The sequence below is a fragment of the Myotis nattereri genome (genome assembly GCF_964212035.1).
Source record: "Myotis nattereri genome assembly, chromosome: 18".
In the NCBI taxonomy this organism is placed as follows: Eukaryota; Metazoa; Chordata; class Mammalia; order Chiroptera; family Vespertilionidae; genus Myotis; species Myotis nattereri.
The window spans coordinates 1652202-1665179 of NC_138093.1; the positions used below are offsets into that span (position 1 = coordinate 1652202).

The following is a 12978-nucleotide window of genomic DNA, read 5'->3' on the forward strand; positions in this document are numbered from 1 at the left end:
GGGGCGGGTTTGGGCACTTTTTAACAGGAAGGTGTCAGCATTAAGGGACCAGCCGGGAAGACAGTTGTACAGACGCCCTGGCTGGTCTGGCTCAGTGGATAGGGCGTCAGCCTGCAGACTGAAGGGTCCCAGGTTCGATTCCGGTCAAGGGCACATGCCTGGGTTGTGGGTTGAATCCCCAGTAGGAAGCGTGCAGGAGGCAGCCGATCAATGATTCTCCCCCATCATCGATGTTTCTATCTCTCTCTCTCCCTGTCCCTTCTCTGAATAAAAATGTATATATTTGAAAAAGATGATTGCACAGATAATGTGGAAATTCTCCGAAATGGAGGAAATGACAGGAATGTAAAGACAGGATGGTATCAGAAAGGAAAGCCTCGCCGCGCCACAGAGCAAGACGCGCGTGGCCATGGCTGAGCCTTCACCATCGTCCTCACAAACAAGCGTGGAGACGTGGCAGGGACCCCCCCCCCCCCTGCCGCCCGGGGATCTGTGTGCTCCGAGCCAGAGCCCCAGAAACCCATGTGAAAGGGAGCACCCATCAGCTCTGCCCACGGACCCGTCACAATCCATAGGAATTCTTTCCTCTCCCGGGAAGTGGGCGGTTCCCCGCGCCCTCCTCCCCAGCCAGAGGCCTCGCCCTGCTGTGCGCCCCAAGCCAAGCCATTCTCAGAGGAAAGGCCCGCACAGCGACATGTGGAGGGCCCTTCAGAGCCCCCGGCCGCCGCCTCCAGCCTCAGACGCACTTCACCCGGCGCCTTCGTTATTCCATCCGTCGCCGGCGTCTGGCCTTCCCCTGGGGGAAGGGGCACGGAAGGGCCTGTTCCGCCTGTTCGGAGGGATCTGGGCGAGGAGGTATCTTATGTCTAAGCCTGAGGAATTGTACCCCTTCGCTAAACAAACACTGAAAAGGCAAAAAAAGAAAAATGTTGGTTATGTTTGCTGTGTGTATATCAACACAAAAGAACAGGCACTGAACGTTCTCCTGTCCACTAACTTGCCCATCAGCTTCTCTGTCACTCACTGGGGCTTTCAAACCCTCGCTAAGGTACAAAACACGGGCCAGGTATGCAGGTTGTTTTCAGATAACTTTTACTTTTGCCGGGACAGTGTGGCTCAGCGGTGGAGCATAGACCCATGAACCAGGAGGTCTCAGCTTGATCCCTAGCAGAGGGCGTGCAGGAGGCAGCTGATGGATGATTCTCTCTCATCGTTAATGTTTCTCTCTCTTCCCCACTGCTGCCTCTCTGAAATCAATAAGAATATATTTTAAAAATTCAACTAAGTTGTCTATCTTTCTAAAAAGTAACCAGAATTATGGCTTAAACATTATTCTTTTTTTACCTGAACAGACAAAAATGAACACAGACTAATGGGGCATTTGGTGGCTAGGATCTGAAGTAGAAATTTAGCGTCTGGATGTATTTTTAAACTTCATCTCTCTCTTCTGAAAGATGCGGTACTGAAAAGAAAGCCACGCCACACGTGACTCAGGAAAGAATGGAGAATGACTGCCTCTCTGATTTAATTTAAAATACACTGGAAAAAACATGTGCTGACTACCAAGATTCAGCCGCACAGAGAAAAATGGTGGAGGTTTTTGTTGTTTCTTTGTTTTTAAAAAATCATTTGTTAATTTAAACAGCAAAAATATTCAAGTCAAATTGTTAGTTGAGTTTTAAAAATAAGTTTATATTCCCAGTAACAAATACATGTAATAGCAAAGTTATAAATCGGAGGAGAGAAAGAGCTCAAGACAATCGCACCCCAAATAACCTGACCCCAAACAAGACTTGAAGCAAGCCCAGTGTCTCCTGCAAAACGCGAAACGCATAAGATAATTACTTAATAAGCTCAAAGTTTCCTTCTTTATGCTATTGGAGCTAGACTATAATTGAACACTCCTATTTTCTTCTATTCAAAAAAATAAAGTCAGACTATTTTCTGACGAGAATGAGAGCTGCCCTAACTGTCAGGGTGCTGTGGTGTGTAGCACACTGTGATGACATTAGGGCTGATGACAGCGTACGACACTGTACAGTGGCTACAAATAAATGTATCAGAGCAGTCTCCCTGCCATGGACACTAATTTAAACCCATTATTCCTTTCAAAATTAGAATCAGTTTTGATGATATGAAGTTAACACTCTTCGATTTATCTAAATCATTTTCAAAACACAAAGCTGCAGTTTCTTTATGATGAAGTTATACCCTTTATCCACCATTCAAGATGTGAATAGGCCAAGCTAGCATGGCTCAGTGCTTGAGTGTCAACCTATGAACCGGGAGGTCACGGTTCGATTCCTAGTCAGGGCACATGCCCAGGTTGCAGGCTCGAACCCCCGTGTGGGGCGTGCAGGATGAGTGATTCTCTCTCATCATTGATGTTTCTATCTCTCTCTCTCCTTCTCCCTTCCTCTCTGAAATCAATAAAAATGTATTTAAAATAAATAAGTAAATAAAAATTGAAAAGGGTGTTAATAGCACTTAGAAAGCGCCCACAAATAGCACATGGGTTACTTATTTAGGGCATCATATCTGAATAGTAACTCAGAGTATAGATGGCGTACTCATGCAGATAGTGCAGTGGGAAGCAGGCAGAAGCACACCGGACAAGGTTCCGGAACATTCAGTTACGTTACTAAGTAGTTGCATGACCCCAACAAGTCAGTTAGCCTTGCTGGGTTCCAAATTTTTATTTCATACAATGAGATGGCTCGTTAGATTACAACTTCACTTGTCTGGCTTCTGTTCCCTTGACTTTTACTTATTAACATTAAAAATATTCTAATGAGGATGTTATGTGTTTGTACCAACTATTCTTCGTCTTGATGACACTAAAGAAAAAGTTTAATTATGTAAATTAATGCAAATATGGGCCATATATCGTTGTTGTATTTTAAACATATATGCCATTTTCAAAAATATTTACAAAGGCATCTATTTAAATGTGTCCATACACAGACACACAACCACAAACCATGTGTTATTACTGGTTCCAAATGAAACTGGCTTACGATACACAATGAACGTCTTTCTCCTTTAGTTCTACTTGCGTTACTTTTAGTTTTTATACTGCTTGAGTTTTATAATGGCTTGACTAACAATTTGTGAGCTATAGCAAGTTTTTCAAAAGTAAATATTCTTCTTTGGAAGCAAATATGAAGAAAAGCAGTTACCATTCCACATTATATTGGCTGGGATTAAAAGTAAAAATGTAATCTTTTAAAGGCCCAAAGGCATGTTTTACAAAACAGAAATGAGATAGATTTTGCTAAGCATTAATGATTCAACAGTGCACATTCATCTGTCTTCCTCCCCACGGCGCATTAAAGAAAATGGGGCATTTTGAAAATAAGATGTAAGCCCTTTGTTTTGAAATCCTACCATTTGCCAGACTCAACCTTAGGAAGTTACAGATTAAAGCTAAAGGTTGAATTCTGAAAAATTTAGTTAATGTTGTATCAGCTGACAAATGAGGCAGAAATGAGCTTACACTTGCATTGATAATTGTAAATTAATATTTTATTATGGTCTGAACACAGCGATCCATAATTATTTTGTAGAACATTTTGTAAAACTAGTTGTACACTTAGAGAAAAGTTAGGGTATTTGGAAAATAAGTACAATATCTGGGAAACATCCTTACCTACTGATAATGTACATGACACAGCATAGGAGTAAGAACCCCGCAGACCATCAGAGACAGATCGACAGGGTAAACAGATGGTTTGGAAACAGGCCTACACGAATCCAGAGTTAAATATGTGGCAAAGGGGGCATTTCAGAATAGTGGGGAAATATACTATATACAAACAGATTTGGAACAATTAGTCATTTAGGGGGGAAAAAACCCAAATCTTTCCCTCACTCGATACCAACATAAAAAATTAGCGTAGGGCCTGTCGCATGTTACTCTGTAACCTTTGGGCTCTATTTTAATTCACTATTAAATTTGCCGTATTATTTTTACTAGAAATAGTCATGCTCATTGTAGAAGTATAATAATATGGAGCTTTAGAAGAAACATGCTAATAACTTCTCTCCTCCCCTCCCTCAACCTCAATCAATGAAGGAGATTAAGTTTAAATTAAATCCTTCGAGTCCAGGTTCAGCTTATATATAAGTTGGGTTTTTTTCTAAAGAGAGTGCCATGCTATTCATATTAAGATGCCGCCTACTCTTCTTATCTTACTAAGGATATACTTCTAGATCAATAAATATAACAGCAATACATTTCTAAAACATAGTCATAACAGTCTATAAAATATAGTGTAACAGAGTTGGCAATTTTTTTAAATGATGGGCACTCTAGTTGTCTTGAGTTTTCTGCTATTTCAAAACAATCCTACAATTGCTACAATCACTACTCCGGTGCGTAGGCTATTACATGGTGGTACTTTTATTTCTCTCGGAAGGACAAATAGTAAAGCATTTCTGGCACAAGAGTATAGAAATGTTCGCAAGAGCCAAGCATTTCCCACGGTACGAGACTTCCCGTTTTCTTCCTCCTGAATGGCACAGCAGGTTACTGAACCTTTTGACTTCAACAATCGGATGGGGAGGAACTGGTGTCCCGTCCTTTGACTGGCCTACTAATATTTCTGAGCAATAGGAGGACCCTTCTAATGTCATTATTAATCACTTGTATCACCTCGTCTATAACGTGTATAGCTTTTGCCCTTGCGTCGCCTGGGTTGGCTTATTAATCTCACTCACATTTTCAGAAACTCATCTGATTAACAGAGAAGTTACCGGTTAGCCTCACACGTGCATGGCAAAAAAACTTCCACTTGGTTTCACGTTTGGTGAGTTATTATGTTAAAAATACATTTTAAGCCGAAACCGGTTTGGCTCAGTGGATAGAGCGTCGGCCTGCGGACTGAGAGGTCCCGGGTTCGATTCTGGTCAAGGGCATGTACCTGGGTTGCGGGCACATCCCAGTGGGGGATGTGCAGGAGGCAGCTGATCGATGTTTCTCTCTCATCGATGTTTCTAACTCTCTCTATCTCTCTCCCTTCCTCTCTGTGAAAAATCAATAAAATATATATATAAAAAAAATACATTTTAAAATGTGCACCGCAAAATCTGCTCTTAGTCCGGGGCTTCAAAATTATCCTTAACTATGTTTCTTTTTATTTGTAAAAGCAAGTCCAGGTAACATTCATCTGATGGCCTGACCGCGGATCCTAAACGTAAAGTCAAAATTATTCCACAGCCATGTTTCAAAGAACCCATCACCTTCCAAAAAAGCTCTCATATTCACTGGGCTCTTTTTACAAACTTTCATCTGCTCCAGAAACGTGTGTCCTTCCACCAGCACCTCGTGGTTTTGAGGTTTCCCTGTAGCCTTACAGGGAATTTCAGTATCTGATACGGCAGATCTCTGTCCTATTCTTCAGAAGCTTCTTACAAGTATTACTGATACAACAATAAGCTCTGCGGGTACTTTCACCAGGGATCTGTGCTAAAGCGTCTCCCATCTCACATGGAGTCAGGTAGTCAAGCTTTTCTCTAACGTGTGCATTACATTTATTTATCTAGACATAAAAGGCACACAAAAGCACAGAGATTCTATAAAATATGCAAATCAGTGGGAAAATCAACACTTTCCAGTTTCATCTAACATTAAAAACAATAACAAAAAGATCTCCATTGTCTGAAATCTCCATTGCAAACAAGGAAACCTTTTTAAAGCAGCGACTCCCCCTCCCATTTACAGACTGACCTCAGGCATTCTTCTATAAAGTACTGTTTGCTCAAAGGAAAACAAGCAAGAAACAGAGCCCAGCCCCCCCAGGCTGGTGACTGGGAGGCGAGGTCCAGTGCAGAGAGGATCGCCAACAGCCCACACAGAGGGCACAGGGCAAGACTAGGGAGGCGGCGGGCGGGACAGAACGGGGGGGGGGGGGGGGGGGGGCGGGCGGGGAGGGAGATAAAGGGTGGAAGTACCGGCCTAAACACTCCACTGAGTCACAGACACCCGCATGATGCCACCCGAGTGTCATCCTTTTCCAGAGACCAAGGCTCACGGAGTCTGGGGACCCAATTCCCTCTCCACCTGGGAAGGCCCCGCCTGGGCCTGGGCCTGGGCCGGCAGAGCGAGCTGGAAGGGCAGACACTGCACAGGCTGATGAATCTCTCTCTTCACAAAAAGCAAGAGCCTCTGGCCTTCTAATTGCCACAGTGATTCGGCAACAATGCGCGGCTTACAAGAGGCTCCTTAAGGCCCGCGAAGACTCCTTTCCAATCAGTATCTCCGCACCCCTCCCTCCGCGGAACCCGTGGAACTCGGTCCTGAGTGCGGCGCTCCTTGGGGGGTAACGAATGGGGGCAATGAACCAAATGGGACGCTTCTTCCTTCAGAGAGGATTCTGATCTTGCTGAGACATTTTATAAACTTGGCGAAGGAGACCACCATTCCTGTCTCTTTTTTTTTTTTTTAATTTTGAATGAAGGGGGCATACACTATTAGAATCTCAGAGCCACTATTGAATGTTAGACTTTCTAGGGAGAAATTGCTAGCCGGGGTCATAATTCTAATCTCTGTCACACTTGAAGGCAGGAGTACTGCCTTGGGTATAATTGTAGCCAACACATACTGGGCTTCAAAGTTTGGACATTTTATTTCACTCCTTTTCTCATCCTATATAATAAAACCCTAATATGTAAATCAACTGAACGGTGGAATGACTAGTCACTATGATGCACACTGACCACCAGGGGGCAGATGCTCAATGCAGGAGCTGCCCCCTGGTGGTCAGTGCGCTCCCACAGGGAGAGACCCGCTCAGCCAGAAGCCAAGCTCATGGCTGGAGAGCACAGTGGCAGGGGCGGGAGCCTCCTCCACCTCCACAGCAGCGCTAAGGGCCCCGCCACCACCGGACATCCCCTGAGGGGTCCCGGACTGCGAGAGGGCACAGGCCAGGCTGAGGGACCCCCTCCCTCCAGTGCACGAATGTCGTGCACCGGGCTTCTAGTGAGGTTATAATTAAAGATTTCCTATGTATGTTTCTCATATGCCCTTTATTTTCACATATGACAAAATTCCTATGAGGATCCCTTCCCAGAATCCACCTTATTAGTTACAAAACAAATATATAGCACTGAACATTTCATATCACCTACAGGATTAAATCTCAAATACTGAGCACAGAATTCAAATTCTTTCACAACCTAATCCCAATCCAAGGGCCATGTTTCTGTCCGAGTCACAGTGAATTTATTACATTTTCCTTAAACCTGATACGTACATGCCCACATTTCCTGCTTTTTCAAATGCTAAATACTCTTCCTCTGTTGCAACATTAACCACACTGAATTATGATTATTCTTTGAACATACATGTTCTTGCTCATAGATTATGAACTACAAAAAGGCAGGTGTGTATGGTACACGGTAGATGTTCAATAAATGACAACTACAAAAGTAGTAACTTCTTATATGGTATTTACCATATTGAGTGAATAGGGAAATTAATAATTCCACATCAACAAAATATTTCCTGAGTAACTACTATATTAGAGATTTTCACCTACAAGTGTAATTCAGTGTATATCGTGACCTTGTAAGACAAATATTATCTTTCATAAATAAAACTAAAGAGATAAGTCCGACCTGCATGGCTCAGTGGTTGTGCATCGACCTATGAACCAGGAGGTCATGTTTTGATTCCTGGTCAGGGCTCATGCCCTAGTTGCAGGCTCGATCCCTAGTGGGGGCGTGCAGGAGGCAGCCAGCCAATCAATGATTTTCTCTCATCACTGATGTTTCCATCTCTCTCTCCACCTCTCTTCCTCTCTGAAATCAATAAAAAATATATTTTTTAAAAAGTAAAGAGATAAGTAGTTTTTCCTGCATTCACTCTAAGAGGTCAAACTGAAAATTCCACCTAGATATCAAATCCCAATAAATCTGATGATGTAGGTTAATGCCATGACCTTTACCCCAGGAGCAGCCTCAGGAATGATTCTTTTGAAATCCTACAGCTATATAAATGTATTATTTCCCTCCTGATCAATCTTTTAAAAGCTAATTGACATGTTGAGAAATGATCTTTATCTATGGAAGCCACCTGGCTGTGGGCCACAAAGGGGGTTTGGTAGCATTTTAGAACGTGGGTATGAGGCCTGTGGACAGGATTCTCCCGTCCTCAGAGGAGACTTCCTCCAGGCTCTGCCCGTTTGTTAAAGGATAAGACACAACAAAAGGTGCTATTAGTTAATCATTCCATCAACCCACCATGCGCTTCCTGGGCGAAACCTGGGCTTAGCCTTACATTGATTTAAAAAACGAAACAGCACACTTAGGAGATCAAAGCTCCTTTGTCCTGCTCAGGCCCGCTTCCTACGCTCTGCTTGTTTGTGATGGAGGGTGGTTTCTGTCTGCAGCTGTACCAGCCTCTCTGACTTACTCCCGTCTTAAACAAATGAACTGAACGTTAGCAGAACGGAGCGGTCCACTCCACTCCTCCGCGGCCTCGCCGTGTGCCAGACGCGAAAACAGAGATTTTTCACAATCAGAAGCGCGCTGCGATGGTCGGGGACAGTGCCCGCCTACAAGCAGTGAGCACGCGGGCGCTCGAGTCCATCGAGCCGATGAATACCTACGTCGAACCATCACTCATTTCAACAGGCGCTAATCTTTGAGACGATGAGCAACAGTATGCAGCTTCACACGCATCATATCACGGCGTGGAGGGGGCTGCTTAATGAAATGCGCCACATTTTCGCAACCTGTAGAAACCACATTTCCAATTCTTTCACCCAATCTACTCAGACACGCTTTATGCTCTCCTCGGAGGTCCCATCAGGGATCTGGATCAACGGGTGCTGTGAGGTTGCGGTTGCAGACATACGTCTGAATTTACCTTGTTTGCGATGCTGGTGATGAAGGATTTGATGTCGAGATTGGTGGGGCAGCTCTTCTGACATGGGGCGTCGGCACACTTCAGGCATCTGGGAAGTCAAACAGCTGGTTAGAGAAGTCACCAAGTAGCTGAGATGATGTTCTTCTATGTATCCTCTACCCTACACCCCGCCACAGTGAGTGAACAGCAAGGACAGATAAAACTGCACCACTTTCAGGTACAAAATCTTGTTATGCAGGAAAGTAAACATATTCTTTCCCTTCGTTCGCACCTGCAGAGATGTACAGAGTGGCAGGTGACAACCACCCCTGCTCGCCTTGTGCCTCTTTAGAGTTTTGGGGGTTCAGACTTATTTAAGATCCGTCATTCAGCCCTAGCCCGTCTGGCTCAGTGATTAGAGCGTCGGCCCTTCAACTGAAGGGTCAAGGGTTTGATTCTAGTCAAGGGCACAAACCTGATCCCCAGCCTGGTCGGGACACATGTGGGAGGCAACCAATAAATGTGTCTCTCACATGGATGTTTCTCTCTCTCTCTCTCTCTCCCCCCTCCCTTCCACTCTTTCTAAAAATCAATGGGAACAATATCCTCAGGTGAGGATTAACAACAACATAAAGAGCCATCATCCACTCATTGACCAAATCAGGTTTGTTTTGCTCCCTTACGACGCGAGTAACGCTGGAGAGTGCAATCTTTACGGTACAAGTTCTGTCTGCCTGCACACCACAATCACCACACCCAGCCACATTTTACCCATTGGAGCATCCTCTCTTCCTCCCTTAACCCCCGCCCCCCTTCTTTGGCTTTGGCCATCCCTCCCTGCCCAATTTCCTCACGGCTTTCACCCACACGCTACTCGCATGGCAACTGGGCTTTGTGGCAGCTGTGTGGGTGCACGGCCCACACCCCCTCCTGTCACTGACGCTTTTATCCCTCGAGGGCTGTGCCCTTGGCTGAAGAGAACAGGCTGGGCCAAGATCAAGGCCCCTGTCCGTGGCAGGACGTGTGCAGCTACAGGCCACGAGGGGCTCGGGGACCAGGTCCGCAGGGACCCACTGCAGGCTGGGTGGGGGCTCTGCCCCTCCAATCCCCACTCCTTCTCTCTTGTCCAGAGGCTGGCTGTCCGCCACGCCTCCCGCACACCCATCTCATCTCAGAACCGGTGCCTCCGAGCCACCTGGGAAGCCTGAACTATGCCACAGGGCCCACAGAGGAGCCCTCGCCAGGCTGAGGGTGGGCCTGGGAACCTGGATTTTGGAGGGAAAAACCTTTTGAGATGATTCTAATGTCGATGGCTGGACCCACTTAGTGAGAATCACAATTCTATAATGACTCCTTCCGGACTGAACCTGGGAAGAATGGTCTTTAATTCGCACAACTAATGTCAGCTTGTTCATTTCCTCATTCTTTTCTTTAATAGTTAATGAGCCCGACCAGCGTAGCTCAGTGGTTAAGCTTTGACCTATGAACAAGGGGGTCACGGTTCGATTCCTGGTGAGGACACATGCCCGGGTTGCGGGCTCGATCCCCAGTGTGGGGCGTGCAGGAGGCTGCTGATCCATGATTCTCTCTCATCATGGATGTTTCTATTTCTTTCCCCCTCTCCCTTCCACTCTGAAATCAATAAAAATATATTTTAAAAAAAAGAATCATTAGGGACATTAGGGAAGTGAAGGAGGGTGGATTTGGAGTTCAGGGTCACTCGAGATAAGAACCTGAGACTAGAACATGATGGGTACGTGAACCAGTGGAATTTGGTCTGGCAGAGTGAGAGGGGGAGTAGGAAAACAGTAGACCAGAGATCCAAAACGTAAGCTACCACCCTGTCGCATCTGTCAGGAGACCAGAATTCTCTGAGCATTTCTCTGAGAATGAACCCTCCACGGCTCCATTGACAAAGGTGTCCACCAGCTCATTTTCCACCCTCTTCCCTGTGCGAAGACCTGGTTCCTTTCCCAGGAGAGGACAGTGCCATCTCCTTGTCCTTCTGTTGTGTGTGGAAGAGTCTTCATTAGCCGAGCCGGTTTCTCAGTCCCTAATTAATATCTTGTTTCTACATCTGATCTCCTTTCTCTCGCCCGTGCCCTCAGCCTTCTCCCTAAATTAAATTCTACACAATGAGTACCGAAGGCTTTTCATAATCAATTGTCCTCTCAGAGCGGCAGTCATTAAGCCTCTCTGCCGTCCTGTCTCTAAACGCATTGTTAAGATTCACATCTATCATGCGGCAGCATTCCTATCTTCTCACACTTGTGATTTTCACCCTAAAACAATGTCGCCGAGTTCAAGAAGAATTGCTTGAAAGTGTGACCAGCAGCGTACGGCGTACAACAATGCAAAAAGGGCCCAATCCAGGGCCTATTCGTCCGCGACGCCAAAATGAGGTGATACTTGTATGTGTTACCTTCGCGTGAATTCATGCGCTGAGCACTAATGGTGATTTGAAAGGATGTCCTAGGATGCAATAAAATAAAAGAGCTGAAAATGTAGCCAATCGTATGCCATCTTAAATACCTCCTAATTTATTTTTTTTTAAGTCACTTCAACAGCTTTTTAAATACCTGTGGTGGAGTAGAAATACAGCAACAGATAGATGGAGTGGAGTTCTCCCTAATGAAGTCACACGTTTTCTGCCTTCCCTCCACCACCCCTACCACCCAACTTGAATAATAAGGCAATTACAAAATAAAGTTATAATGTCAGCAGGTATGAATGAGTCACATTAGTGTCCAGTGTGGGTTTTTCTAGGCTTCCAGAAAAATCTTACATTCGACCCAAACGGATTCACCCCAGCAGCCCCGACACAAGGTATGCATTTTTAGTTGTGGTTATTAAGTCTCTTTACCAGATAATTCTCCTTTTATTATGGAGCTAGTTCACAAATAACAGCTGTTGGAAATGTCAGATGTTAATGAGGCAGGGCGAAGCAGGCCTGGATTGCAGCATCCTTTTTTTTTTTTTCCTCCGGTGCCATGAATATGCCGGGAATCGGCTGACTCTGATAATAACACCGTCTTGCAATTCTCTAAGCGTGCGGCAGCCCTAAAGTGCATGGGGCTGCCATTAATCCCACTTATCACTCTGACGGCTCAGTAATTACACCTCCGCCGGAGCCAGGTAGTCCTAATAGAACAGCAGCCGCGGCACGGGCACGCACGCCGGCGAGATGTTTTATTAAACGTGGTGGGGGTTGATCATCCAGTGACATTCCTGTTGACCTATTTTTCTATTTGACAATAAATTATCCTTTGACCACGCCATAATAGGTATTACGGAGTGCATTTGCGGTACCCGATCGGAATGGTACCGCATCACAACGATGGAGGTAAATGGTGTAAATAAAATAGCAGAAATGCATGTCAGACTGTTATTACCCAAATTGCTCTAAATGACTGATACGGTGAAAAATCGCAGGCACCGTACTTAGGGGAATATGTCAACAATTATTGCAAACCACAGTTCCACGTACATTTTTCCCTTCGAAGTAACGTTTAAATGACTCGTCTTTATCTTCCGTCGTTTAATTCGACTTCTATGTCTCAACATTACTCTGCTATAAGGTAGTTTATTTTTAAATGTGTCGCAAAGGGGGAGAGTTAATTCAGATAAACCATGATGTAATATTTTAATCCCCAAATAATTACATTTGTACGAAGAGGAGCATATTAGGTGATGTTTGAGAGCGATGATTAGATTTTTTACTCGTGATAAACTTTTCTCATTTCCATTGTTAGTAGAGAGCATCGCAATGGATTTCATCAAAAGCAAAATATAGAGTCCTTAATAGTGTTAACTCTTCATGATTCAATCTGCCCATTAAAAAATTTGTATAAAACATTAGTACTGCTACTTACGGGACAACAATCATTGGTGATATATTGATCAAGGCTCTTTCTCTAGGGAAAGAGGGCCAAGATCCCTGTTCCCAAATGCTAGCGGGGCTGTGCAGTTTTATTCCACAGCATGACACCCAAAACATGAGCGCGAGGAAGAACGGCCAGCACTCCATCCCTCACACATCAAGGAGCCGGTGTCTGGGTCTGCTATTGTAATGTATCTGCAATAGCTGGAATTGCAACCTACGCTTGCTAAGGAGTTCTCTAACCCATGTG

At 44.8% G+C, this 12978-nt stretch overlaps 1 protein-coding gene across 4 annotated transcripts in view; it reads right to left on the reverse strand.

Annotated features, from left to right (window-relative positions):
• DPYD (dihydropyrimidine dehydrogenase) overlaps nucleotides 1-12978 on the reverse strand; it is a 349138-nt gene that overhangs the window by 232919 nt on the left and 103241 nt on the right. For all 4 annotated transcript variants that reach the window (XR_013997127.1, XM_081111986.1, XM_081111987.1 and 1 more), the window contains exon 4: nucleotides 8870-8957. Coding sequence is in view for 3 of the 4 variants with exons in the window: in XM_081111986.1 (XP_080968112.1) it covers nucleotides 8870-8957 (88 nt within the window). In the remaining variant the exon portion in view is untranslated. The remainder of the gene's footprint in view (nucleotides 1-8869; nucleotides 8958-12978) is intronic.